This window comes from Ursus maritimus, unplaced genomic scaffold, assembly GCF_017311325.1.
Source record: "Ursus maritimus isolate PB19 unplaced genomic scaffold, ASM1731132v1 scaffold_13, whole genome shotgun sequence".
Taxonomy (NCBI): domain Eukaryota; kingdom Metazoa; phylum Chordata; class Mammalia; order Carnivora; family Ursidae; genus Ursus; species Ursus maritimus.
This window is the reverse complement of record NW_024423675.1, coordinates 11,992,426-12,020,390: the sequence shown is the minus strand read 5'-3', so window position 1 is coordinate 12,020,390 and position 27,965 is coordinate 11,992,426. Positions and strand designations below refer to the sequence as shown.

General features: G+C 46.2%; 1 protein-coding gene across 1 annotated transcript; it reads right to left on the bottom strand.

The window, feature by feature from the left end:
- Positions 1–12,742: 12,742 nt before the first annotated feature.
- On the bottom strand, positions 12,743–20,318 carry PRDM13 (PR/SET domain 13). Its single transcript, XM_040628098.1, has 4 exons — positions 20,175–20,318; positions 18,558–18,689; positions 18,139–18,259; positions 12,743–14,496 (listed from the first exon to the last, which is right to left on the bottom strand). The coding sequence occupies exons 1-4, from the start codon at positions 20,316–20,318 to the stop codon at positions 12,743–12,745; spliced, it is 2,151 nt and encodes a 716-aa protein (XP_040484032.1).
- Between the last annotated feature and the right edge of the window lie 7,647 nt (positions 20,319–27,965).

Here is a 27,965-nt window from a genome sequence, read left to right as displayed (position 1 = left end):
GGGTGGGGAGTAGAGGAAATGTGTTAAATAACACTGGGGAAACAATCAGGCAGAAGGCAGAGTCAGAATGTTAGAAATTATAAAGGACAAATGACCTGGTTTCTTCAACAAATAAAAGCGGTGGTGGGTAAAGACAGTGAAAGGCAGAGAACCACTATAAATGTGAAAGGACTTTAGAAACATAAATCGGCGCAATCAGTGGACCTTGTTTAGATCCCAATTCAAACAAATTCAACTGTAAAAAGACATTTTTAACACAACTGGAGAAATTTCAACAGGGACTGGGTATTAAATGGTATTAAGGAGTAACTGTCAATTCTGTCAAGTATTAAGAGAAGAACTGATAAAATGCTTGGAATTTAAAATACTTGAGCAAAAGTAAATGAAACAAGATTGGTAAAACATCAGGAGGTTCATTTTATCATTCTCTCTACATTGGGGAATTTTAGAAAACTGCCATAGTTAAACTCTTTCACTTGTTTTTTGTTCATTTGTTTGTTTGGGGGGGGTTGTTTTGTTTTATAAAAGTTGCAGGACGGCCTTGATAACTTTATTAGGTAGTTATATCCCTCATCATCAATTTTTTTAAGGCCTGATTTAAGTCAGAAGATCAAGCTAGTCAAAAGAAGAGACAGTTCTTCCCCCAAACCATAAAGGAGGTAAATGGACACCTCGGCCAGGTGTTTGGATGCTGGCAGCACCAAGCAGACTAGGGGAAGCTTGTGTGAAATCTTGGGACTTTCCACAACTGGCTTGACAAAGACAACGATCCAAAGTTCCTCACACCAAGCGCAGACCTGCTGGCTGGTTTCCCACTCCTCTTTGCCAGCTGGCTCCAAGGGTCTAAAAGCCTATGCCCTCAGCTCCCAGGAGCAGAGGGCAGGAAAAAAGAAAACAGCTCTACTTGCAGATGGAGCCGACCGTCTCTGAGCCAGCTGTCCTCCTCCAGGGCTCCATGCCGAGAGACCCAGAGGGTGGAGACTCACCGCCAGGGTACCAGGGGCCTGGGGTCCAGTCACTCAGCAGTGAACAATCCCACTGGGCTGGGCAGACTCAGAAAGTTATTTCAGTTTCAAAAAGAAAATGTAAATTGGGAAAATCTGTGGACTGGGTACTAAATATTAAGGAATTGTTAACTTTACTTGATTATATTATGGTTCCGGAGGACGACGTTCTTGACACACACACAAAATTACTAAAGGGTAACAGGTCATGATAACTATAATATACTTTAAAATACATAAGCAATGAAAAATAACAAAATGTGAACAATTACTAACTGTCGCGGGACTGCACTTGCTTAAGTAAAATCAGACAAGGTAGTGAGTGAGAATATGTATGCGTACTGCACGACTTCTGTGCCCTGCACGTTACTTTCCAGTCTTTACACAAATACACATTCTTTAGGAACTACAATCATAATGGACAATCATTTTTATTCAGCTTATCTCACTTAATATTTTCACGAAGACTTTTCCACTGTTTTATCTTAGTAATTACTTTTTTTAAGTTTTTTAAAAAATTTATTTGTCAGAGATCGAGAGAGAGAGAAACGACAGCACAAGGAGGGGGAGCAGCAGGCAGAGAGAAGCAGGCTCCCCACTGAGCAAGGAGCCCAATGCAGGACTCAATTCTAGAACCCGGGATCATGACTCGAGCTCAAGACAGATGCTTAACCGACTGAGCCACCCAGGTGTCCCTCTTTGTAATTCTTTTTAATTGCTTCATAATATACTATAATATTGATATTCCCTACATAACCACCCCTTAATTGTGAGTACTTAGGTTGCTCTTTTAATTTTCCTTTCTTTCTTTGCTATAAGACTTAATGCTGCAGTGAAAAACCATGTGCATGTAGCTTTATGCTTTTGTTAAATTGCTAAATTGTCTTTCTAGAATAAATCCTCAGAAATGTGAGTTCTGAGCACAAATTTAAATAGGTAGATAAACAGATCGACAGATCTCCCTGGCAAATTTTTTCCACATTGCTGAACGAATGGTTTTAGTGACATCAGCAAAATGTTCCCACACCAATTTCAGAATATTACCGGCATTATCTTAAATTTTTATCTAATTTTCATATTTAAAGACATTTTAACGTGCCTATCTTTGATTTCTATGAGAAAGAATGTGTTTACACACCTTTGTTTACCAGCCACTTGGTTAATTCTTATCGTCTGCCATTTAGTTACTGGAAGCATGAAGCCTCCTCATAAATTTTAATGAGCTATTTATTTTTTAATTTTATGTATTTTTTAAGTAATCTTTACACCCAATGTGGGGCTCAAACTCATGACCGTAAGATCAAGGGTCTCATGCTCTACTGACTGAGCTGGCCAGGTGCCCCATGAGCTATTTACATATTGCTATTACCTTCTGTGATTGGCAAAGCTAGTATTTTCCTTACAATATAATTATCTTTAGTTTTGTTTTTGTGAGGGGTTAACATAAGCTTTTGTTATTTATATATTTAAACATATCAGACTTTTTTTTCTTTTTTAGGTTCTATTTCTCAACAAAACAGAACACCTCTAAGATTATCCTGACCTGAAATGAACTGCATTTGCTAATAGCCCATGGACACAGTGTGAGACTACTGAACACTTTGTAACTGTCCTGTCATTAATACACTTGACTCCTTATTCGTGCTCACATTCCCCCACTCACTCACAAAATCCTATGGATGTTACCTCATATTTAACTCTATCCTCTTCTCTCCATCCCTACTACCAGTGTCCCTTGCCATCTGTCAACTGAAATGCTAAATATGACTGCCTCCTAACTGGTCTCCCTGCCTCCAAAACAGTCCCCTTTACCATAAAAAGTGCCTGTCAGTACCAGCTTAAACTTTCCAGGGGCCCTCCCTTTATGACCCTGCACAACTCTCCAGTCTCTCAAAAACAATTAGCCAACATGCTTTAAATGTTCACCCTGTGTTATGCACTTTGCAAACATAACTTCAATTAACCCATAAGAACCCTTTAAATATAACGCTGCTGTTGTTCCCATTTTACAGATGAGTAAATTGATGCATATAGAAGTTAAGAAATTCAGCCAAGTTTCCATGGCTAAGAGGATACAGAGCCAGGATGCAAACTTGGCTCTGCCTAATTCCCAAGACCATATATTCTCTTAACCGCTGTACCACCCTTCCTCACGGATGGATCCTCAACTCTCAGCAATACTGCCTGCCTGCCACTCTACCCACCAGCAACACTGCACTGCCTAGAATTCTCTCACTCTGCTGCCACCCTGCTTCTGCTTGCTGCTTCTCTACTCAGTATCTTCCTTCATGCTATTCTGTCCCTGGAAATACCCTTCCAGCTCTCTTCACCTTTGACTAGATGATTCCTACCCATCTTTTAAGACAGTGCATGTGTCACCTCCCTATTCAATTCCTTTAAGTCTTTCCCTATTTAACTCCTTCCCCACTCTCAGTCTCCTCTCTGTGACTGAGAAGGGGCCCTTCCTCTGTGCTTATCTCCATCATCATACCCAGCACATCATGCTATCAGTTTCTGTTTCTGTGTTTGCCTATCTCACAGGACTATGAGCAGCTAGACTATTGTAATCATCCTGTATCGTGAGCCATTACAATGCCTGGTACATGGCAGGTTCTCAGTGCTTCATCATAGTTTTCAGAAGGATCAGCAATTCAGAGTGTTTAATCAATTAATTCTGGAATATTTGTTGAATATCTATGTGTAAAGCATGCCAGGGATATTTATTTATTTATGTATTCCAGAGAGAGAGAGAAAGAGAGCAAACATTGAGGGGAGGAGGAGAGAGAGAGAGAAACAAGCAGACTCCGTGTTGAGCACAGAGACTGACACGGTGCTTGATCTCATGACCCTGAGATCACAACCTGAGCCAAAACCAAGAGTCAGATGCTCAACCAACTGTGCCACCCAGCCACCCCTGCCTGGGATATTTTAAAAGCAAATGACATAATCCAAAATATGCATTTGACAAAATAAGTGACTAATGAGTATCACAGAGCACCTGCTGTGGAAGTCCAGAAGAAGAAAAGAACACCTTGGGCTAGGACAATCAGGGAAGGCTACAGAGAAGAGGGGAGATTTTAAAAGGGATTGAACGATGAATAAGGCTCAGAAAGCAAAGCTACGTATCAATCATCAACTCTAATGTGCACACAAACATCCAGGCTGGGGACCCACAGCAAGCAATGGAAGGCAAAGGTGAGAAGCAGATGCTCTTCCTCTTGATCCTGAGCTCTATCAGATCAGCTGTGCCCTTATCTGAGTGCAAGGTGCCAGACTGAAGTTTATTCCAGAGCATTTAAGCTCTCAGTGATGAGCATCTCACCTTACCTCTGAGACCATTTCCTAGGACAAAAAAATCATAGAAATGCTTCTAAATAAAAGCCTAGAGATGGTTAGATCATGAGACACACTAATAATGATAAAATGTCAGAAACATGTGCAGCCCCATGTAATGAATTCAACAACTATCCTAAGGTCATGGAGGTCTTCCTGCAAAATACATGTCATTCTGTTTACATCAAACACAGAAAACTCATTTACAAGTGAATGTCATTTTCATCTTTGTTCCATGGCCAAGTGCATCTCATTTGCATTCGTTTGTTTCCCTACCGGAGTGCTTGCCACTATTCTACAGCTGGTGTGGATTATGCTCTGTACCTACTACTTACCATAGGCCCACACTCCAGTCATCCAGTTACTGGTCTGAATTACAATCCCAAAGATGGTTTTACATAAAGTACTTTTAAATAATACATATCACAGGGAAATCAAAATTTGATGGTGATGTTCATAGGAGAGAATTTTAAAAGTTCAAATGCATGTGCACACAAACACACATTTTCCATGTTAGCCTAACATTAGGATTTCCATGTTGTCTGACCTGGAGAAGTACAGTGCTATGGCTCAGGTCTCCCAAGGATTCTCTGACAAATTCCCTAGAGAACAAAAGAACAGATAGAGGCCCGCAGTGTTTTGCCTCTCTATTGCTGAATATGGTCAAGAACTAAGGGTGACGGAGCCTTGAGAATCACAAAGAGAAGGAATGAGTTGAGCAGTCAGCCAATCACCCATTTCCTAGAGGTTGGTCTGGTTCTGACACTATGCTGGTCAGCTCAGAGTCTTCACTGACCACCTCCCCACATGCACCCCACCTACAAATTCACTTAGCACAAGCTATTCATTGAAGCATTCTTTATAGAAAATAACCCAAGCGCCATCAACAGAAGAATTGGTTAAATAACCTATGCTTGTCTATATGATAGGATACTATGCAGCTATAAAAGAAAAAAAGAATGAGGTTTTGCACTGCTCTGAAAAGACCTACAGAGTATATGATTTTTAAAAAATTAAAACACAAGATACAGGAAAAAAATTCTTCAGCTTAAGTATATCCATTCTAGAGTGTTTATACTTAACAAAAAGAAACTGAAATAACTGGTTACAAAGTATAGATCCAGATTTTGTAGGTTCTGAAACTCCTAGAATTTGGAAAAATTACTTTAAGAAAAACAAGACAAAATTAGGTACAGGTCCTGGAAGGTCCTGTGAGTGCCAGTGAGCTTTGCAATTAATCTACCCCTAGCAATTATCTCTTGGTGGACAGGAGTGTAGAGAAAAGAGAAATTAAGACTCTAAAATATAAACTTATTTATACAGTTATTATCTTTGAACATATAGGCATATTACCTATTTTTTAAAAAGTTAATTTATTAAAAAAATTACTATCTCTAGGCCCCAGCTGTTGAAGGTCTCACTCCTTCTCTACCTCCTTCATTCTATCCCAACCTTCCTGTTTTAGTTTGATTTCATTCCTGCTACCTTGTAACTACTGGGATTTTGCCTCAGTCTGGCTCTTTCCAGATGATACTGTGCCTGGCATTCTATTTTGATTTGGGCCCTGTATTTGTGTCTTTCTGATCACCCTCAGGTCTACCATTAGCAGAACAGCTTCAGGCCAACCCAGACTCCCAGAAATTCAGCCTGCTACCTGAGAAAGGAGTTTGAAAACTGACTGAACTATATATACCACTGGTGATCAATCCCAAGGGTTGGTAGAAGCCTGGGAAATTTTTTAGGTCCTAACTTGGGAATAGGGCCCCGAGTCCTGAAGTTCTCAACAGAATCCAACTACCATACCTTTCTTCCTAGGGTCAGCAGGAACACAGGTGGACCACTCGAGACTAACCCCTATACACACATCTTTGTGTTTAATAAAACCAAGTCAGGCTAGACTGAACTGAACCCAGCCTTATAGGAATTTACCAGAATTCAAATAATTTCAAGTACATACAAGCCAAAGATGGTCTCTAATTTAACTCTGGTACCAGATGGAAAAGTATGGGAACCTATTAATCTTTCAGCTGTGAAACATTTGTCCGGTGAAACATTCACTGGATCTAGTTACTGAATTTCTGGACACCTCCTATGTCAGTCAGATGACAGTGCTTTAAAGAGGACATGCAGCATGTTGAGAATTAGGCTGTGAAGTCAACAGGTCTAGGGACGACTCCTGGAAATATTTCTAGGTAGCTGTACAACACAAACCTCATTTCCCTTATCTGGAAAATGGTTATAAAGATTAAGTGAGATGATGAAGGTTTAATGAAATTAAGTGCCTTCCAGGAAACTTCAAGACAAAACTATTTTTATCTCACTTTATGAGGAAAATATTGGCCAATATGAATATCAACTACCAATTCAAGCCAACAACACATAAATTGATTTGGAAAACAAACGTGGGGCTCAATATATGTACAAACACATATAAATGGCAAAAGCGGTACCTGAGACCACAGTTCAACAATTTAGTTTTAAATAATTCAGAAAGCCTATCCTACAAATTCCCTAATGTATTTTCTTTTCTCTGTATCTTCTTGGTCACTAAGGCATTTTTTCCTCCAGCTTGCTGAAAATCACAAATAAGCATATAAAATGTGACATCCTACATTGACTCATTTCTTATTGGATTGACTTTTAGCATACCTGAAAGCACTTTGTTGCTCACAGATGTGTTCTGCTATGGTCCAATACACTCAAATGAGCTTAAACCTGACCTGGTCATTGTCTCCATTTACCTTAAGGTGATAATTCAGGAATCAACTGCTCAGTGTGGAGTATAGAATTTTATCTTGCTGTCGGTTGTCAGGGATCTAAAAAAAAAAAAAAAAAAAAAAATTAAAAGACTATCTTTGACCTTCACTGTGTTCTTATGTAAAGCCATCTGCTATTGAATTTCTCTTCACTATATATCCTGTCACATAAGACATTTCTACCTAAGGCTTTCTACACAAATCACTGGAATTGAGTGTCTCCCATTCAAATACAACTTGCCATGGAACGTTGGATTTTAAATCATTCTCTGCTTAAATTAACTCACAGGAACATTATGATACTGCCAACATTAAGAATAGGATATGTGTTATTTGTAGCCACTTCCTACAATACCAAAGTATGCGAAAGCATATGTGGATAGAAAAAAAAGGTAGACAATACTCATGATATTTGGATATCTAATATATTTCATTTTTAATAAAGTTTCCTCACTACATGAAAATGTTTTTCAACCTGTTTAATTCTAATTGCAAAAATCTGTCTTTTATGCTATCACGTTCATCTTTTTAATAATTGTGCTTTACTTTTTATCTACTTACATGAAATGCTAAAATTTAAACAATGAAAACATTTTGCACTTGAAATAAAATCAGCGTCCTTAAAGGATTTACATGCATACATATAGCCCACCCAACCTCGGTCCCTTTTTTAAGGGCCCTGGGACGGCTCTGAAGCCAAAAGCTTTAACAAGTTGTCTCTCGTACAACTGGTTACACCTAATTTGAATTAAACTACAGTCGCAGATGACAGAAGCACTCCTTTCATCTTTTGTAGGAAGGTCACCCAGCCCAGAGCGAGCGCCACGCTCCTTCTGGAACTAAACACGTTGGCCCCGCCGTCTGTTGAGTCCTCCCCTTCACAACTCACACCTGGGTGGCCAAGGGTCAAGTCTGACCTCCCGACGGCGCCAGCGCCTATGCCCCCTTCCCTTTGGGGAGGCAGCAGATGGTGAGGGCGCCGCAGCGCTGGTGCCGCAGCTCCCCGCCACAGTAGGGCAGGAGCACTTAAACAAGAACTAGTTAGGCGCCAGGAACTCCCTCGGCCTCCTGCTGGGCGCCGCAAGGGGGGGGGGCGGTGGAAGGCGGGTCCCGCGTTTCTCTCCCCTCCAGGGCTCCCAGACACTACACCTAAACGTGGCGAGACTCCCACACCTCTGCGCCAACCCAGAACCCGAAAACCCCTGCTGCCCGGGAGAGCGAAGCCGTGAGCTGCAAGAGCGCCACTCTCACTACCTGACGCTGCGACACCCACACCGCCAGTGGGACAGGGGTTCCCGGGAGGCAGCACCTGCCCAAACCTTCGCGCGAGGCCAGCCTGCCACCAATAGCATCCCTGGCTCCAAGGAATGAGCCAATGGGAGCGTTCGGACTAAAGGAGAGCAGCCAATCACTGCCCTCACGTTCCTGATGCTTCAGCACCGACACCACCAAAGGCTCCTTCCGCGGCCCCGGACTGCAGTTCTAACCTGGAGCCCCGCCGTCACTCACCTCCTACCCTCAGAGTCTAGACAGGAAATGAACTTTCCTCAGAGTAGAACGCTAAAAAATTGCAGCTCTTTCTGTGTGTGTTTCACTCTCTGCTCGACTCGGGAGGGGAGATGTTCTCGGGCTCACCTCCTCCGCAGGCTTCTGCTTAAACTCACCGCACAGCAGTGCGTTTCAAAAGTTAGTGAAAACAGACGAAGAGCATTCTTCCTGTTCACTTAACCGCTATGAGGAGTTTGAACAGGTCGATGTGTGAGCTTAAAATGGAAAGATGACTTGATAAGGGGTCTGACGAAGTTTTTCTTTGGCAAAAGTGTGAAAAGCCTTTATTTATTGAAGTTGGGGCGAGTTTCTCCCGCGCTAGAAATGAAACAAGCGGAGAACGAAGTGCTAATGCTTGTAAAAGAGCGTCAACCCTTATCTCATTGGTTGATGTCTTCAAAATGAAACCACAGAGTTGCTAGGGTTACTTTAACATTGTCTGAGAGCCTACTATGCATCAGGCTTTATTCTAAGCAGTTTACATACATTAACTCATTCAATCCTCACAACCTCCCTATTGCTTATTATTTCAACCTGTTTTACAGATGAGGAAATTGAGGCAGTAGAGAGACTGACGCAAAATACCAAATAAGTGGTAGAAGCAAGCCTAGAACCCGTGTCTGATTTATTCAGATTAGCAAAACATTTTAATGTCCAAATTAAGGCCCAAACAATCTAGATACTTTTACTTCTAAAATACATAAATCCTCCTATCATTTTTTTAAATCTCTTGGTACAAAATATTTAGTTAAAATCTAAGAAACTTCCAGCAGCTTTAGCATAACCTTTAAAGTTAGTCGTGGTCTTCAGGATGAGAAGGATGGAGGGTTGGAGTCTGGGAATGGAAGACAAAGGGATTGGAGACTAAAAGAAGTCATATGAGAAACACTAATTCAACTGAGCCATTTAAATAAATAGTATTAAAGTTAGTGGTTGTACATCACTTATTTGACTTCACCATTAAAATAATCACATTCATTATATATGATAGTGTGCACATCCATGGACAAATATACAGGTTATTCAAGCAACCTATGGAGAATTACAAATGACCTGCTACTAAGAACTTTTTAAATCTATATTCAATTTTCCTTTTTTAAACTGAAATTTATCTTAATAACCTAGTCAGTATCAATTTACGAAGGGGAAAAGAAGGCTAGGTTGTTTTATTAAATTTTTATCAATTTTAAATGTATTTCCTTTGACCAAACTTTTTTCTTTAAAACAGTAAGAGTTATAAGACTTAGTAGTGAGCTAGGTAATGAAAGAAGGAAACAAGACTTTTACTGCGGATAAAACTTTTCATGTTTTAAATCTAGGCAGCCTTTCTCACTTTCCCTGAGGACTTACACAATCTGATTGCAGCAAAGTTTTCCAGTATTTCTCTGTAAGGACGGATTTTGTTTCAAGCAATAATTGCTTCAAAGGGCAGGACTATGGTACTACACAGGCAGTGAGAAATAAGTCCTAGGTGACTAGAGCAAGCTGAACAGGCAGATACTTGGGTTCACTTCCAGTTCTGTGTGTCAGGGCATCACTGAACCTATGTGCCAAGCCCATGGTCATCTTCCGCAGGGAGGAAAGAATTGCAAATAGCACGAGGATTTGGCATAGAGTAGGCCCTCAATAAATGCTAGTTTCATTGTCACCATATATACATGCTAATCCACACATTTTTTTTTCTTTTTGGGTTTTCTTTTACAAAGCAAAACATTTTTTGGTCAGCTGATGCTAAAAACCTAAAATTTACTCCGTAAGTTTTCTCAAAGAAAAGTATTTTTGCTAATCAGCCCCTATAGAAGTCAGATGTCCCCTCTCCCTCCACCCATGCCTTTTGCTGTGATGGGTTAGAAAAAGTCCCTGCCAGCCACCCAGTGACTGAGGCCGTGGTCCCAACTGGGAGAGAGCAAGGTAGAGACTGCTGCAGTACTAAGGATTAAGAAAATAAAAATCATTTTTGGGGTGCCTGGGGGGCACAGCGGTTAAGCGTCTGCCTTCGGCTCAGGGCATGATCCCGGCGTTCTGGGATCAAGCCCCACATCAGGCTCCTCCGCTATGAGCCTGCTTCTTCCTCTCCCACTCCCCCTGCTTCTGTTCCCTCTCTCGCTGGCTGTCTCTATCTCTGTCAAATAAATAAATAAAATCTTTAAAAAAAAAGAAAAAGAAAAGAAAAATCATTTTTAAATGAGTTACATCATTGGGATCATATCCAGACCCTTTGTTGATCAACAAGAATCTTCCCACTAACCTCTGCGAAGAGCACTACAGACCTGGGCTCTTAGGGTACCTGACCTTACGGAGGGGATAACTGATCCTCCACTTCTACATAACTTCAGTGAAATCCTCCCCTGAATGTGGGGTTGTGGGGTGGTGTAAGAATTTCCAATTTTAGCCCACAGAAACATATTCTTAATGATAGTCTTCCATTAGCTAGCATTAATCTTTTATACCCATAAATAAAGTCATTGTTTCTAACTTTGAACTTCTCATTAGGGGCATCCTAGTGACTTTGAAGTGTATATTTTCTCTACCTTAAAATGGGGCACATACCAAAAGCACAAGATTATNNNAAAGAGTGCATGGAGAAAAGAAAGCTACGCAGAACAGATCAGTACCTCCTTTAGCATTTGCTGAATGAATATTAAAGTGTATGAATCATAAAAAGCACTGCACAAGTTTCCCTTGTTTGCTTCCCAAGGAAAATCCTCCGGTCAAAACGGCACATAACAAGAAATAGTGATTCTACAGTTCTATAATTCTTTTTGATGAGGAATATGCATCAAAAAATATGCATTTTTTTCTTGAAGGTCATTAGTTCTTTCCTAAACACTAAAACTCTTAGCATAATTAACAATGGTTTCAGAAAGCAATTGCGGGGCGCCTGGGTGGCGCAGTCGTTAAGCGTCTGCCTTTGGCTCAGGGCGTGATCCCGGCGTTCTAGGATCGAGCCCCCCATCAGGCTGCTCTGCTGGGAGCCTGCTTCTTCCTATCGCACTCCCCCTGCTTGTGTTCCCTCTCTCGCTGGCTGTCTCTGTCAAATAAATAAATAATATCTTAAAAAAAAAAAAAAACAATTGCTTTGCCTGCTATCTGGGAGCCTGTGAAGTGCATATATTGAAAATGGTATACTTCCCTATTAAAACACTACTTAACATTTACTTTATGAATAATCAAAGTCTTCAAGTGTCTTATGATTCATTTTATTATAGAGTCTCCTCATAAATTGAAACTCTTTCTTTAAAGGACCTACTGAAACCGCTAAGTGAAGAAACTCATTTGTATTTGTATTTTTATTAAAGATTGCACAAAATGGAACCAAGACCAAAAACTGAATCCACTGTACATCATTCATTGTAAAACAACATACATCACATTTGTACTCTACCAAATAAGACATTGTCCTTAAAATTATATATTGCGTGCTTTTAGATTCATGCTTTAGATATTTTACATTTGTCATTACTCTCTTATAAATAATTGCAACTTGACCAATTTGTACACCTGCTACCACTATATAGTCAATACGGGAAAGCGTAGTCTTTGACACGAGAAGAGATGAAATGGAAACACATGTGTGGATGTCACATCTACCTAGTTGTGACTACCGTGTTGTCTATTTCGTGAAATGCTAATGTAAAACACACACACACACACACACAAACATCGTTTCAAAAGGCACGATTTCCTCCACAGAAAAGAACAATTTAAAAATATATGGCAGTTAAAATCGGCGCCCTCAAGGACGCTGTGAAGTTCACGTTAATGCGATCTTAAACCTTGAGAGTGGACCTCCTGGGCGTTTCGTGGGAGGGCCTATCCGCGGAGTCCATGGGTCTAGGACACGCCGGGGGGGATCGGCCGCCCTCGGGCTGTGCAGGAGACCAGGTTTCTTTGAGCCATTTCTAAGCCTTTGCTCTGAGTTTAAGCATCGGACCTGGGACCTCTCACTCTTCCCAATCTGGCGCCCGATCAGCATAAAAACGGTTTGGTCAACCGGATCCTTCGCATATCCAGGAGCTCCTCTTCTCCCAAGACAGAACCACCCCCACCTTCTTATCTCTGTCCATTCCCCCCAAGCCCACCCTTTCCCGAGACGACTCGTTACGAGTCGCGCTCGCCGCCGCCTCCAGCCTCAGGGTCGCTCTGGTCGTCCGTGAAGCAGACGTCCACATCGCTGTCGTTGTCGCTCTTGGGCTCCCCAGGCTCCGGGAGGTAGTCAGCCTCTGCGCCTGGGCCCTCGCCCGCCTTGGCGAGCAGGTTTTGTCCGGGGTGGCGGGACTTGACGTGGCGCTCCAGGTCCCGGCGGCGCACCAGCACCTTGCCGCAGAACTCGCAGCGGTAGGGGGTGTTGCCCTCGGCGTGCAGCCGGATGTGCTTGTTCAGATTGCTGGGGTCGCCGAAAGGCCGCAGGCACACTTTGCACTTGAGCGGCTTGTAGCCCGTGTGCGTCCGCATGTGAATCTTGAGCCCGTACTTGCGCGAGTACAGCTTGCCGCAGTAGAGACACAAGTGGCCGGTCTTGGGCTTGCCCGCACCGCCACCTCCGCTGCCACCACCCCCAGGGCCACCCGCTGCCACAACGGCTGGTGGCAGCGTCCCCGCGTCCAGGCGGCCGCGGTTTTTCCCGGCCGCCATCTCCGACAGCTGCTGCGTGTGCATGGCGATCTCTCGGTCGATACTAGCCAAGGAACCCAGCTCCGCAGGGCTTAGAGCGGCCGCTGCCGCTGCTGCCGCCGCCGCGGCAGGCCCGCTGAAGTAGGAGATGGACTCTGGATACTTGAGCAGCCCGCCGAAGTGCAGTTTGAGCGGGTAATAAGCGGCGGCGGCCGATGAGCCGTAGAGCAGCTCCCCGTTGTAGAAGGTAAAAGCCGGCATGACGGCAGGCAGGTGGCTGCACTCGCCACCCGGGTAGGCTTTGAGCCCGCCCGCGTCGAGGGCCGGCAGCGCGCAGCGCTCGACGGGCAGCCCGGTCGCAGAGGGCAGCTGAGCGAAACGCGCTCCCGGCAGCGCAGCCGCGGCGGGCTGGGCGCGCTCCACATGCTTGAAGGCTGACGCCTCTTCCGGGGGGCCAGGGAGCAGAGGGCAGCCGCGCAGGCCCCCCGGGCAGGGTAGGCCCGGCGGAGGCGGCGGAGGCGGTTCCCCCGAGAGCAAGCACTTTGAGTGGTGATGGTGGTGGTGCGCGTGGTGGTGATGGTGGTGGCCCGTGCTGCCCGCCGCGGGGTTCTCCCCGCTTCCCGGGCGCCCGCCTGCCCGGCCCCCACCCAGCGGCCTGCCTAAGGCCAGGCCGGACCCCGGTTTGCCGCCGCCCTCCTCCCGGTAGGGGTCGCCGTGCGCGGCCGCGGCCGCCCTGGCCAAGCCCGCAGGCTTGAAAGCCGAGCGCACTCCGGGGTAGAAGGCCAGGCCGCCGCCCCCCTCTGGGGAGCCGCCCACGATGCCGAGGAAGTGGCCGTGTCCCCGGGCGGCCCCGCTCATGTCCAGGGCGCGGTCCGGCTGCTCCTTGCCCTTCTTGGACTGCCCCCACTTGGCCGAGGGCGGCGAAGCGGCGGAGGGCGCAGAGGTGGCCTCGCGCTTAATGCTCTCCCGCGCTCCGCAGGCCTGGAGGGGCGGCGGAGCCTGCGGGTGGGACCGCAGAGTGCCAGGCGGGGCGACTGCGGCAAAGTCAGGCGCCGCGGGTTTCGCAGAGAAGTGAAGGCCATCCGCGGCCGGGGCAGCGCCTTGGCGAGCCGCTTGCTCGTGGTGCAGGTAGGCTCGGCCCCCGCCGCTGCTGAGCACGCAGTGAAAACGTAGGTGGGCCTTAAGGCTGTTGGGGTATCTAAACGTCCTCCAGCAGTACCAGCAAATGTAGCGCTCCTCCCCTGGGCGAGAAAGAGTAGGAAAGCGACCCCGTCAGAGGCGAACAAGCAAGGGGGAAAGAAAGCGCACCCAAGGCAAAGCCCAGATTTTGACTAGCTGTATGAGGAGGAACAGGAGTATCCTTGGGTCCAGCGAATAAGTGAGTTAGTTCGGTAGCCCCGCTGTAGCAAGGACCCCGAGAAGCCCCAAAAGGCCAGCTTTGTCACCAGCTCCATCCTCTGGGATTACTCAGAGGCCAAAGGGGTGACCTGTGCCTTTCCAACGAAGACTTCCTCCGGGCCATCCGAGCAAATCTTCGTTGGGAGGGCAGCGATCGGGCAGACTGGCCAGGGAAGAGACCAGAACAGAGAGCAGCTGTTGCTTTAAATCAAGTGTTGAAGCTGTGCTGTGCCCGGGCCCATCTGTTGGCGTTTGCAGAATAGGTGGCGTATGTCAAGGAGTTTGGATAAACTGAACAAAGACCAATCTAATGGTCGTGAGCGCCTCATTACCAGGCGAGACAATATCTTGTATGTATGGGCCATATGTAATCATTCCTTTTCATAGAACAATGCCTTTTATGTCCACTACCCACCCTTCCCACCCCCTCCCAGCCTTAAACATTTTGCCTGAGGTTTTCCTGGAGCGTGACCAACTGAAGGACCACATAGGGACTATGATCTGCTATTCTTCAAAATTATTTGTATCTTTATTTCCTCTTTAACCCCATTTAATTTGATGAGAGAAAAGAAAAAGCCCTATGTCCTGAGAATCTAAAAACTGAAGGATGATGTTGCATTATCTTGTCAGTTGTTCCACCTGGAGTAATTAATTAACTCCTAGATAGCTACACGAATCCAGGCTTAATAATAAAGTCCTTGGGGAAAAATTGTTTATTTTTTATGAAATAAATGAACATATATAGATATATGGAGATACTCAGCTTTTAATAAGTATACAATTCTCTACCAGGAACTGTATGCATGTTTTTGGTGTCAAGACTTTTTTCGTGTTTAATATTATTAACGTTAGTTTTTTTAATTTTGCCAGGGCCTGGGAACACAATCAAGAGACACATGTATGAAACAGATTTTGATTACATGGTAAAAGTTAATTTTCACTTAAAAAGGGCTTGTTACATCTGGACACAGAACAGTGATCTTGCAGTGGGTTTCATTGTTAATGTTAGGATCAATTGATAATACTGAAGGATGTCTGTGAGAAGGAAGTTAGTTGAGCCACAAGAAGTACCCAAATATGTCTGTCTCATTAAATTTAGTGAAAAAGTTACATTCCCTCCCCCCTTGTGCACAAGCAGCTCAAACTTTTGTACACAAGCAGCTCAAACTTCTAAAACATCACTACAAAAACAACTGAAAGAAATTCCAGATCTTCCTTCCTTCGTGTATTTTACTTTTGGCTTTGCATAAAGCAAGTAGCCCCCCTAAGTAACTAAGATGGAAGTTCAAGTAAGGATCTGTTTATTTCAGCTGAAGCCAAAGTAGAGCAGAAAGCAAAAGCGGAGGGGAAGAGGATTTGCCTCTGAGAACCTACCCTAATTGTTTACGGAAGACTTAGATGAAATCATTTCAATACCTCTGTTACCTTGTATTGAAAGGCTTTCAAAATAAACCTTGAAAAAAAAAAAAGAGAGAGAGAGTTCCTGGATTCTCTTAGTGGGTATGCTGATTTGATATCTTAACTAACCTCCCTTCTCGGGACCTTCCTCTCATTACCCCTTTTTAAAGAAGTTTTCAGAGGCTGCCCCAGAATGACTCTAGTCAATTGCAAAGCCAAGTATGCTTTATCCCTAAAACAAAGGGTCCATACTTTCCTTAAGCTTACCATGGAATTTAAACCCACTGGAGTTAGTCAATATTGGAAGAATAGCAGCCATCCCTCCTTATCTCTTTCTCTTTTCGAGAGTGAAGCAAATGTGTTCTCTGTTTCAATATATTCCCTTTTCAGTTTATCCTAACCAACTGACATGTTCTCTGGACTCTGAAATCCAGCCTATGCCAAAAGTATCAAACACACTTCATAACTGACTTCGCCTCTTCTCCTTGGTGTAACCCTGAGGTTACCAAGATTTCAGGCATATCAAAAGTGGGGAAGTCAGGTTCAAAATAGCCCATACATTCCCAAAAGGAAAATGGTGTCTATTCTGACATCTGTTTATAAGCTCAATTGGCTGAAATGAAAACACAAGGGCCACCACTCAAACAAGTTGCTTTTGTACTATTTGAGAGTGCCTAAGGAGGGGTGTTCTGTGTAGAAATGTCTGGCCCCTAAAGGTCAGCAGCTGTTAGAATTGTCCTGTAGTGGCGGATTTGAGAGTTCTCAGCTACAGGGCTTTTATCATGTTTCTCTTTTGCTGGAAGACATTGACAAGAGAATTTAATATAGTGTGATACAAGGAACAAACTACTTTAGGATAATGTTTTATGAATACTGTACTCACAAATCTACCCACAAGACAGTGATACTTTGAAGTGAAGTGATTCATGGCTCTGAATAAACTTCATTCTGTCTTATTCATGAAGTGTTTCTTAATGCTCACATTTGTATTAATTTATTTAACCCTCTTTCTAAAGGGATGAGAATTGGGCAGACAATTCAGGAAGAGAGCATGTTAAAAGATTTCACAGCATTCATTGAGTTGACTTTAAACGTAACTGTGTCATGAGGAGAAACTGCAAACTAAAACAACTGTCAAGGAAAAAAGACAGTCTTGGTGGCTTTGTGAATTAAAAGGGAGGTCTTAAGATCTTAACTATTTTAGCACCTCCCCGCTTTCTTTCACAGAAAGTGTTCTTCAATGTTCTAGAGAAGGTTTGAAAATGTTCTTCTCTTTAGTTACTGCCCCTTAATTTGCATAAATCCACTCTTGGCTTTGGAAGGGATCAAATAAATCTGAGAAGAAACTGGGATACATCCCAGATTCAATTTAAGTAGGGAGGGCAAAATGAATAAATACCATTTAAATGGAAGGGCCTCAGTACCTGCCAACTGACCAGCTGTAAGTACCGTAATGCTTCTAAAATGCTGTAGAAATACATTACTTTCCTTCAAACCAGTGAAGAGAACCCCTCCACCTTCTAAAACCATTCCAGGTTTGAATTATGCTTTTTGGAGCTCATGATGTGATTAATAATATGTTAAGTCTTCTGTATTGGTTCTTAATTGAGTAAATTATTGTCTCTGGGTATGTAATAGGAAAAGATGACCCCATGAAGTTCATAAAGAATATTTTTCGTGGCTCAGTAGGTTAAGTGCCAGTCTCTTCGCTTTGGCTCAGGTCAGGATCTCAGGATCTTGAGATGGAGCCCCGTGTGGGGCTCCTCGCTCAGCGGGGAGTCTAGTTGAGATTCTCTCTCTCTCTCTCTCCTCTCTGCCCCTCCCCCCACCTTTTCTCTCTCTCAATAAATAAAGCTTCTTAAAAAAAGTTTTTTCCCTGCCATCGCGAAGCAGATTATTGTCGCTGTTATCCTTTACTGTTAATTTTAAGGAGGTAGTGGTGACGTCGCCTCTCTGCCTACACAGACAGGGAGTGCGAATTCAGTTTTACACAGCTGGAGAGAAAGGCCCTGTTGCATCCAAAGACTGAAGAAGGTCTCGACTCTCACCAACCCGCGCTGGCCCGGAGGCCCTCTCTGACGCGGTACCTTTCTCGTCGTGCGTCGGAGTTGCAATCGTGGGGATGTCGAACCACTGAGCTAAGGAGTTGGAATACCACACGGTCAGCTCCTCCCCTGGCTGGACATCTCGCAGAGCTCGGTAGAAAATCTGGGACACAAGGAACAGGACAGCTTGCTGTCATTTCCTGGATAATCGGTCTAAAAACAACTAAAAGGAAAGGTTCGAATGCTCGTTCTGACGCTGTGTGACCCTGGAAAATCTATCGGATCTCTCTGAACCTCATTTCCCTCATTCTGCAAATGGGGAAAATAATAGTATCTACTTAACAGGGTTGTTGGGACATTTAAATGAGACCTCCAGCTAAAGCGCTTTGCTCTTGATATTGGTGGCCACCTCAGGAACCGTTAGGTAGGTAGAATCGGCAGTGGGGGGAAGCCCACAGTACCTGTCCTCCGGGTAAGTCTGCAATAGCTTCGAGAGTCTGTTCCTGGGGGTTCCTGGCTGCCCGGATTAACCCTATCCATTCCAGAGGAGAGCCCCCCGACTCGTCCACCAGCTCCCCTCTCACCATGCGCACCTGCAACACAAGCAGTGGTCGTTCTTCCCCGCGCCACGGCCAGGCCCACAATCCAGAGGGAAAGTTATTCCAACACCCCACCCGACTCAGGAAAATGGTTGTGTTCACTTTGGCCAGACCGCTGTGGGCTGCTGGGAGGAAGGTAATTCCTAGGACCCTTGCTTGAGGGAGGGAGAAGAGGCTGGCTGGTATTAACAGTTCCCCCTCTCGCCGCATCTTGGCAGTACCAAAGGCGAGAGCATCCTCCCTGAGCGCCTGGGGGCGTCCGGTACCTAGACGTTCCCCATCCCCACCCCCACCCCGGTTCTCGCTCCTGCCATTCTGAGAGCAGCCGGCATATCAGGGAGAGCCCTTTCGAAGTCAGCCCCAGAACCCAGAGTTTCCTCCACCTCCCTCTCGGGCCTCCCGACGCTCGCTGCACCGCACCGAGGTGCGGAGGTGCCGGCGAGCCCCGCGGTGAAAGGGTGTGAACAAAGCTGCCACAGGACCGCCGGCCATTTAAAAGCAATTACAGCGCGTTTAAAGAAGAAGGCTCCAGACCGCGGGGGGAAAGGATGATTACGTGAGGAGCCAGATGCGGGTCCCGCTGGCTGGGCGCCTGAGCGATTTCTTACCAGAAAGCTCTCGGCAGCGACTAGGCAAAGCTAAGGTCCTCCCTCCGCCGCCCACACCGGACTCCTGCCCTCTTCTCGCGGTCGCTGTGGGCCGACCTTTGCCTGCTGGGACGCCTCAGGGCGGGCGGGGGCCTTTAAAACCCCCATGCGGGCCGGGGTCTGTCCGCTGCTCGGCGAGTCAGAGCTGGCGGGTTGGCCCCGACGCCTGCCGGTTGCGACCTGGACTCTCAAAGCCCGGCTGCGGGCGCGCGGACCCGGTGCCCCACGCGGGTGGGCGCTCCTCGCCCTCGAAGCCCTAGTCGGAGCCACCACCTGGCTCTTCACCCTCTCTCCATTTACCCCAAACCCCCAGCAGACATCCGCGGGGGGGGTGGTCTAGGAACTGAGAGTTTCCCAAGGATTGGTTTTTTTCCCCCCCAAACACATGAAATTAAATTAAGGTAAACGTAAGCCTTAAATTAACGCGTTGAAGGGAAGAAGGGAAGAAAAGTCTTCAACGCCCTGCGCGTTGTGGAACAGAGAAAAGACGCATTTGCAGAGAGGCGAGGGCCCGCCACGCCTCTGCTAACGAAACCGCAGAGGTCCAGGGAAACCGCGGGTTCCGAGTGGTCCCGGCGCGTGGAGTCCCATGCACCCCACCGGGGCGCTGTCCCCTCTCAGCCACATCCTTTCCCCTCAGCTCGGCCCACGTCCAGCTCTCACTTAATGCGACTTGCGGGGATACCGGAGTCTACCCCCCGCCCTGGCCACCCGGCAGAATTGGCAGGTAACGACTCAATCACCCCCTTCCTCCACTTGCCCTATCTACCCCTGTCAGGGCCAGAGCAAAGGGAGGCGAAAGGCTGGGGGCGGAGGTCGGAATGGCTAATACCTTTTTCTTGGGCCCGGGTTCCCTGCGGTCTGACAGGTACTTGCCCAGCTTGAAGGTTCCGGGCACCGGCCCGAGGCGCAGGCCGGCCGGGATGCAGCAGTCGGCGCTCACGCTGGTGGCGGGAGCGCGGGCTGTTCCGTGCATTGCTGCCGCCGCCACCAGGCAGGCGCTCGGGTGCGCCAGGTCCTCCGCAGGGCGCGAGTGACAGAGACCGAGCCGCGCGCGAGCCAGGCAGCCGCACCCCGACGTGCGTCCTCCGCCCGCGGAGTGACGCGGGCGGGCATGCACTGCGCCTTTTCAATTGGGGCGGGCGCCTTTTGGCACCGCGAGCGCAAGGGCGCGGAGTTTGGTGAGAGAGTTGCTCTGCGGAGCAGCTGCAGAGTCCCACCCGAGAGGGTCACATGGAGTGGTTCCCTCAGCCCTCTGCATAATCGAGGCCTCTGAATGGCTGGCGCACAATGGTCCAGGCGACCTTCCCATTCCTAAAAATCCAATTTGTCAAGGGCGAAGAAAAGGCGCTGGTGAATCAAAGGTCCGGCGGGACCATTAATCCTCAGCATGGGGTATTGTCCTCGAGACAGTTACGATATTTTAAGTGACAAATCCACTGTATAATTTCTCCATAAATTTTACTTCCTTTTATTGTTCGCCGACAAACCAGTTTTGGGAAATAAGTGACTACTTTAAGTCTACTTGGCTGATTCCTTTGAGCCTTGGTCTACTTCAAAGATTTTTAATTCTCTCCCCTTGGCTTTATTGTAAAGGAGATTAAACAAAGAGATGGGGACTGTTTGGAGGACTTGTTAACTTCTATTGATTTCTGGCGTGTGCCATACAGAAATTAGGCAGGTACTTGATGGGAAAACACCAGAAAATACCTACACTTTTTAAATAACGACCATATTACCATTTCAGGGGATTGGGTCCAGGCCAGTCGTCTATTTAGAACCGCTTTTTCGTTCCTTCTGTCCAGTTTCGCTCCGAAATATGAAGCGTCCGGACTAGTTTTGGTAGACGTGGTCCGTTGTGCACCACTGCTCTCGGGTGCACCCCGGGCCCGCACTTTCTTTGGAATGGGAAGTGGACTCAAGGCCGCGGCTTTGCCGGCGAACCTGTGCCCTGTACTCAGCAGAGGGTTGAAGAGGGGTGCTGCTGATTGGGTCTTTTTTTAATCAGGTCTCCCTCACATGCCAACTGACCGACTCAAGCCCTGATTTGCTTTTACGTTTTAAACCGAGAGGAATTCCTTGGAGCTAACTTTAAAAAAGGGAGGGGGGACTCTATCAAAATTTACGGAAAAGAGCTTGAGGTGGGCATTGGCAACCCCTACTTTCAGCCCAGTTCATGAACTGTGAGAATGCGCGTACTTCGGAGTTGAAACCAGAGTGCCAGAGTGCTCCTCGTTTTCTTTTAAGGAGGACTCCGATTTGTGCGGAGACATTTCTTCATAAGATAGCTGAGTAATTGAGTTCATCAGGTATTTGTGACAGTTCTGCCTGCACCTGCCACGCTATGCTTATCGTGGACACCGCTCCCCAAATCCTATGGACCAGGATGAGGGCCCACGCGGTATTCAGGGAGAGGCCTAACAGGCTGTGGGTTTCTGGCCGGTGTTGGAGGCCCAAAGACTGTATACTTGGGCGGAGGACTCCCAGCAGCCACTACACCGAATTCTCCCCCGACTCTGCCAGCGGAAGGTGTGGTTGTTAGGTCACTGGCAGGGGGGGATGTGATTAACCACAGAGGCCGGACGCAAGGTGGCGACACATGCAACTCAGAGGTTGGTGCCACCAAGCCCTCAAAGAAGCTCGATGGAGACCTGCTTTCGCCATACTGGTCACTGTCAGGAGACTCAGCATCATTTCGTCTGCGCCCTGTCATTCAAGACTCGGGGAAACGTCAGTGAATGACTTCAGAGCCTCAATCTTCTAATCCGTAAAATGGGAATGATGATGTAAATTTAGCTTCCATTCCGCGGTTCCCTCGGGTTGTTGCGAAGGTCAGTAGCAACGACCTGTGTGTAGAGTGAATGGCGCTCCCAGACTCAAGGTTTGTGTAATGGTGGAATCCAGGTCAGGTCAAGGATCTCAATCTAATTATCTCCAGTGAAACGGTGCGGTAACGCATGGATGGCGGGTCTCAGTGCTAACTCAAGCCCTGTATAGACACGGCTGCTGAGGTGGAGAAGAGAGACGCTTGGCGGGTCCGGGCGGCCACACGCTTCGGCCCCTCTGCTCTGGCAGCCACGCCATGCCCAGGGCCATTTTCCGAGGGAGCTGCCACCGATTTTTCCTCCAAATCCTCCAACCGCCCCTCTTCGGGCCGCGCGAAGGCTGCGAGCGACGCAGAGGAGGGAGCCTTTGATCCCTCGGCCCATGAATGGCAAAAGCCGGGGGAGGGGGGGAGGAGAGGAAGCCGCTCCGAAGAGTCGAGGGCAATAAATTTAAGCCATGAACATGTCCCTCTAACCTCTGGCCTGGCGACTCCGGGATGACACCCAGTTTAAATTACCAGCACTTCGAGCGGGAAGGGGCGAGCGCGGGGCCTGGGTTCGGGGCTCCTCCCCGGCCCTCCTTAATGAGTGAAAAAGCGTGAACGACACGCGAACAATTTTATCAATAGGACCATGTAAAGGCCGACTGTGAGGAAAGTTATTTATTAATATAGCCAATTGTGGCTGGTTCCCAGCCCCTCGAGAAGAAAGGGACTGCGCCAGAGGCATTCACACCAGCTCGCCGAGTTTTATTCTGTCCTGTGGCTCAGAGTTGAAGTTCCCCAAGTGAAATAAATTGTCCACAAAGGAGGAAAGGAACACATTTTCTTTTATTTTTTCTCCCCTAAAAAGCAAGGGTGAAACCAATCTAATGTGCCCAGTGGAGCAAGATGGGCCGTGAAAGGCTGGGTGTTAAAAGTAAAAGCGGGCTGTGCAGCAAATGGGATGGAAAATTAAATGAAATTAAATAGCTTGAACGGCCGTATTGTCCCTTATTAAAAAGACACATTAATTACATGGTCTCAGCCTTATTCAAAGACAATGTTGAGACTCAATCAAAACATTCCACCCAGCTTTTTTATGGACTTAAAATGGGCGTCCAGAGGCCCCGTTAAAGCGAAATCCCCTCTGTACCGAGGTGCGGGGCGAGGCGGGTTTGGGGGCGGCCCTGCTCGCTGCCCACCGCGGAACTGCGCGGGCACAACTCCCGCCCGGTTAACAGGTTGCCCCTAATGAGGCATGGATGCTGAGAGCGGCCAGCGGGAGGGGCAGGCTGCAGAGAGCTAGCTCGCCCCACTGCGTCGTTTCCAGACCCGGCTGCGCTAGGGGGGCGGTCCCCGCCCGCGCCGCGAAGCGTCCGCGAGTCCGGCTGGCAATGCTGCCGGCGCCGAGCACGTGTGACCCGGCTGGGCTCCGCCTAGAAAAGAGGCCCTACAGGACTAGAGCCAGCCTGAGTTTAGCTGCTCCCGTCCGAACACCCTTCTACAGAGCTGGGGGTGGCCGGGGCGCAAAGCCCTTGGGCTTCGGGTCCCCGGGGGGCTGAGTTGGCTGCATCCTGAGGCCCTCTGCCTTGAGGACCCGGGTGTTTAGAGAATCACCCCCCCCCAACCCTGGCCGGCTCGCAGAGTCTCGAACCCCAGGATGGAGGAAGCTGCGCGGGGTCAAGGACCAACGGCGAGGACGCGGGGCAGAGAGAGCCCCGGAGACTCCGCGGAGTTGGGGCCTGAGGTGACCGGGGCCGCGGCCCCCGAGGGTGTCTGCCCCGGCCCGGCCGGCGGGTCAGCGCGGACCAGCTGCGCGGCCCCCGAGGCGCGGGTGGGACATTAAGGCCGGGTCTGAATAGGGCGGCGGCGACGGGCTCTGGGAACGCCACCAGATGACACGCAGGCGACGGGGCCATTTTCCCCTTAATTGCGAGGCCGGTGGGTGCGCCGCGGCCGGTAGGCTCCAAACACACGGCCAGGACGCAGCCCGGACGCCGCTGGTGGGTTTTGTGGTGCCTTTTTTTGTTGTTTTTTAAGTCCTTCATTGGAAGCGGCTCAATAAAAGTATTCAGAGTGCCTCTCAAGTTGCCTTTTAACCGGAGTTCCCCAACTTATTTTTTGGTTCTTTCGGTTGACATGGTGCAAAGAAAAGTCAGCGAGCGTGTTGCTGAATTGCAATGTCTCGGGGCACCTCCACATTCAACGCTCCTCTGCCGGCCGCTGCCGAATGAGCCCGCACTCAATTCGATTTTCCTTGCTGTTGGGCACATTTAGGAGCGCCTCTATTTGTGAAGTTCATTTCTAGGCAAATGTATTCAAGAGCTGATGGGAATGAATAGGACCGTGTGTCAGCCGCCCCTAATTGGGATTAAAGCACTTAGGAGCATATGCAGAGAGTGACAGAAATTCTCAGGTTGCATTGTGTTCAGACTTCCACCCGCTTGGACACTCCTCCTCCAAGGGAGATTTATAAAGCTTGCAGGGAGAAACTGAGGAAAGAAAAGCGAAACGGAACAGAACCGGGCTAATGGCTCACGATGGGGCCGCGGTTCAGCAAGTGGTGGTGACAGCTTCTGAGAAAAGATGCTGGGGGATAATTGAAGGCGGGCGGGGGAGCGGGTCTGAACTCTTTAATCAGAAAGGCGGAGTGTTAAAAGGCGAAATAAAGATGTTCTTGAGATTCCCAGACGGTTTTTTTTTTTTTCCTTTCCTTTTTTCCTCTTCCCCTTGCTTGGCTTTCTTTCTTTTTATCTCTGCCTCCCATCCCCACCCCCAAAGAACGTACCATCTCTTGGGGGCAATAACAAGAACAATTTCGTATTTGAATTAGGAAAAGAAAAGTCAAAAGAAACAAAAGTACGGGGTGGGTTGTGTTTTTTTTTTGTATGTTAAAGAGAATGTCACACTCAAATCAGTCAATGAAAATATTTCCTGATGTGTGGAAGTGTGTGTAAAATATATACACGCTATGTTAAAACGCAAGCAGAATGATAAGTATTCATATAAATTCAGACTGTGTATGTAGATACATAGTCTGTTTAAATGTTCACCCTGAAGTGGCTGCTAGCTTTCCCAGCTGAAGGTGACAAGACCTTCTAGAAGCTAAAAATCAGCTTGGAGCTGAGGCTGAGACAGTTGTCTAAGCAGAGAGCAATGACCACCTCTTTTAGCCCCTGAGAGCAGAGAAGCCAGAAATGACAGATGAACACCGAACAAAAGAATGGTGAGGGACAGAGCAGATATTTCTAAAATTTTCTAGATTTCCTTGTTTGTTTCTTAATTTGTTTTAATCCACTTGGAAACATTGGTTCCCTGGAGGGGTTGGAGGCTCTGGGTGTCTAGCCTTGAGGACAGGAGGGAGACTTCTCACTGTATCCCTTTTGGTGTCATTTTGGATTTGGAACCATAAGAATGTATTTCCAATTAAAAGTTACTTTTGAAATTTAAATTCTTGTTTAAAATATGCATGAGGCAAAGGAAAAAGAGGGAAAAAAGAAAAGGAAGGTGATGTGTGGCTCTGAAGAAAGGATAATAGCCAGTAGTTTTTATAATAAATCTCTACTCAGAGTTAGACTCCCAAACCCGGTATCTCTAGAGACACCTGTTGATACCACCCAATCCAGGGCCCCGCCCCTCTGCTTTAGACCTGGTGGGAAGATGGGTTCTCCAACTTCTACAAAGAGTATTCTGAAGAGAATATGATCAATTGACAGAGGGACAGTGATGAGCCAAAATTTTTTCTTTCAATTCCTCAAAAGACCTGAAAACCTCCCTTCTCTTTAGCCTGTTCCACCTCATGAAAGAACTTTTAAACCTGTGTTTAGGAGGCACAGAATTTTCCTTTAACCCATGACCCAGTTTTCAACTCTTTAGAAAGTGGTGCATCATGGGCGGAAGCTGTCCTGGCAGGTACTTTTATGGCCCCTAAGACAACCTGTGAGTGAAGGAAGTTCCTTATATGGTTATTATGATAACAATAGGAAATAATAAAAATACCCAGCTATGTCACAACTAAAACCAATTTCAGGTTCATAACCAGCATCTCTGAATAACAATTAGTTAAGTTCACTAGTAGTATCCTGTGTATTCACCTGATGTCACCACTAATTATGTATGTGCCTGAGTTAAATGCAATGCCATCACTTGTGTTATTCATTTTCATGTCATTCATGTCCATGACCAAATGATGACACATTTTAGTTTTCTGAAAGTATGTTTGGATTTTATATATCCTTAATTTATAGTAGGGGTTCACATTCGGATAGCTTTTCAAATACGACATGACCACAACATAAAATTAGATTACAAAAAATGAATTTTTATGCACATACACACTATTTTTCTTTGCTAAACAACTTTATTGAAATATTAGTCATGTACAATTTACTCATTTAAGATGTACAGGGGTGCCTGGGTGGTTAAACGTGCTCAGTTGGTTAAACCTCAACTCTTGATCTCAGCTACTTTAAAAGGATAGATAGATAGATAGATAGATAGATAGATAGATAGATATAGATACATAGATATAGGTAAAATATACAATTCAATTTCTTTAAGTATATTCACAGGGTTGTACAACCATCACCACGATCTAATCTTAGAACATTTTCATCCCTCTCCCCAAAAGAAAGCCCACACCCACTAGCTATCATTCCCCATTTGTTCCCAAACTTCCCAGTTTTAGGCATCCACCAATGTATTTTCTGTCTGCAAAGATGTGCTTTTGGAGTGGGGGGCAGAAGGAGAGGGTGAGAGAGAATCAAACAGGTGACACAGCCAGTGTGGAGCTGGCACAGGGCTCAATCTCACAACCCTGAGACCATGACCTGAGCCTAAATCAAGAGGCAGATGCTTAACCAACTAAGCCACCCAGGCACTCCAAGATTTGCTTATTTTGCACTTTTCATATAAATGGAATTACACAATATGCGGTCTTTTGTGACTGGATTCTTAGCATAATTTTCCAAGGTTCGTGCACATATCAGTATGTTGTTCCTTTTCATGGATGAATAATATTCCGTTGTATAGCTCTATCATATTTTACTTATCCATTCATCAGTTGATAAGCCTTTGGATTGTTTCTACTTCTTTGCTATTATGGATAATGCTGACATGAACATTTGCATATAAATTTTTGTATGTATATGTCTTAGTTCTTTTGGATTTTGTATGTATATGTGTTCGTTCTTTTGGATATATAACCATGAGTGGAATTGCTTGGTCACATCATAACTCTTACGTTTAATTTTTTAAATAATTATCAAACTGTTTCCAGTTTTACAGTCCCATAGCAGTCCATGGGTGTTTTAGTTTCTCCATATCCTCTAACATGTTTTATTATCTGTCTTTTTAAATTATACCAGCTTGGTAGGGGTGAAGTGGTTCCTCACTGTAGGTTTGATCTGCGTTTCCCTACTGACTGACTGGCGCTCAAGCATCCTTTTTATGTGCTTCTTGCCATTTGTATGTCTCCTATAGAGAAATGTTTATTCAAATTCCTTGCCCATTTTTTAATCGGGTGACTTGTCTTCTATTATTGAGAACCATACAATTTTTTAAATCATTTTTTAAATGAGCAACACAAAACAGATTGTTAGGTTTAACCATTAATGACACTAACAAGTAGATTTTATTTTTTTTAAAAAGATTTTATTTATTTGAGAGAGAGTGACAAATATAGCTGGAGAGTACAAGCAGGGAGCCCAAAGCGGGGTTTGATCCCAGAACCCTGGGATCATGACCTGAGCTGGAGGCAGACGCTTCACCAACTGTGCCACCCAGGCACCCCAACTAACAAGTAGATTTTATATTTAT

What these genes read in the sequence shown, in the direction of transcription:
- PRDM13 (XM_040628098.1), bottom strand. Translation starts at nt 20,318, where the DNA reads ATGCACGGAACAGCCCGCGCTCCCGCCACCAGCGTGAGCGCCGACTGC. An exon ending in AACCCGGGCCCAAGAAAAAG is followed by an intron (nt 18,690 to 20,174) that starts GTATTAGCCATT and finishes CTTGTGTTGCAG; the next exon opens with GTGCGCATGGTGAGAGGGGA. An exon ending in CAGACTTACCCGGAGGACAG is followed by an intron (nt 18,260 to 18,557) that starts GTACTGTGGGCT and finishes CTTGTGTCCCAG; the next exon opens with ATTTTCTACCGAGCTCTGCG.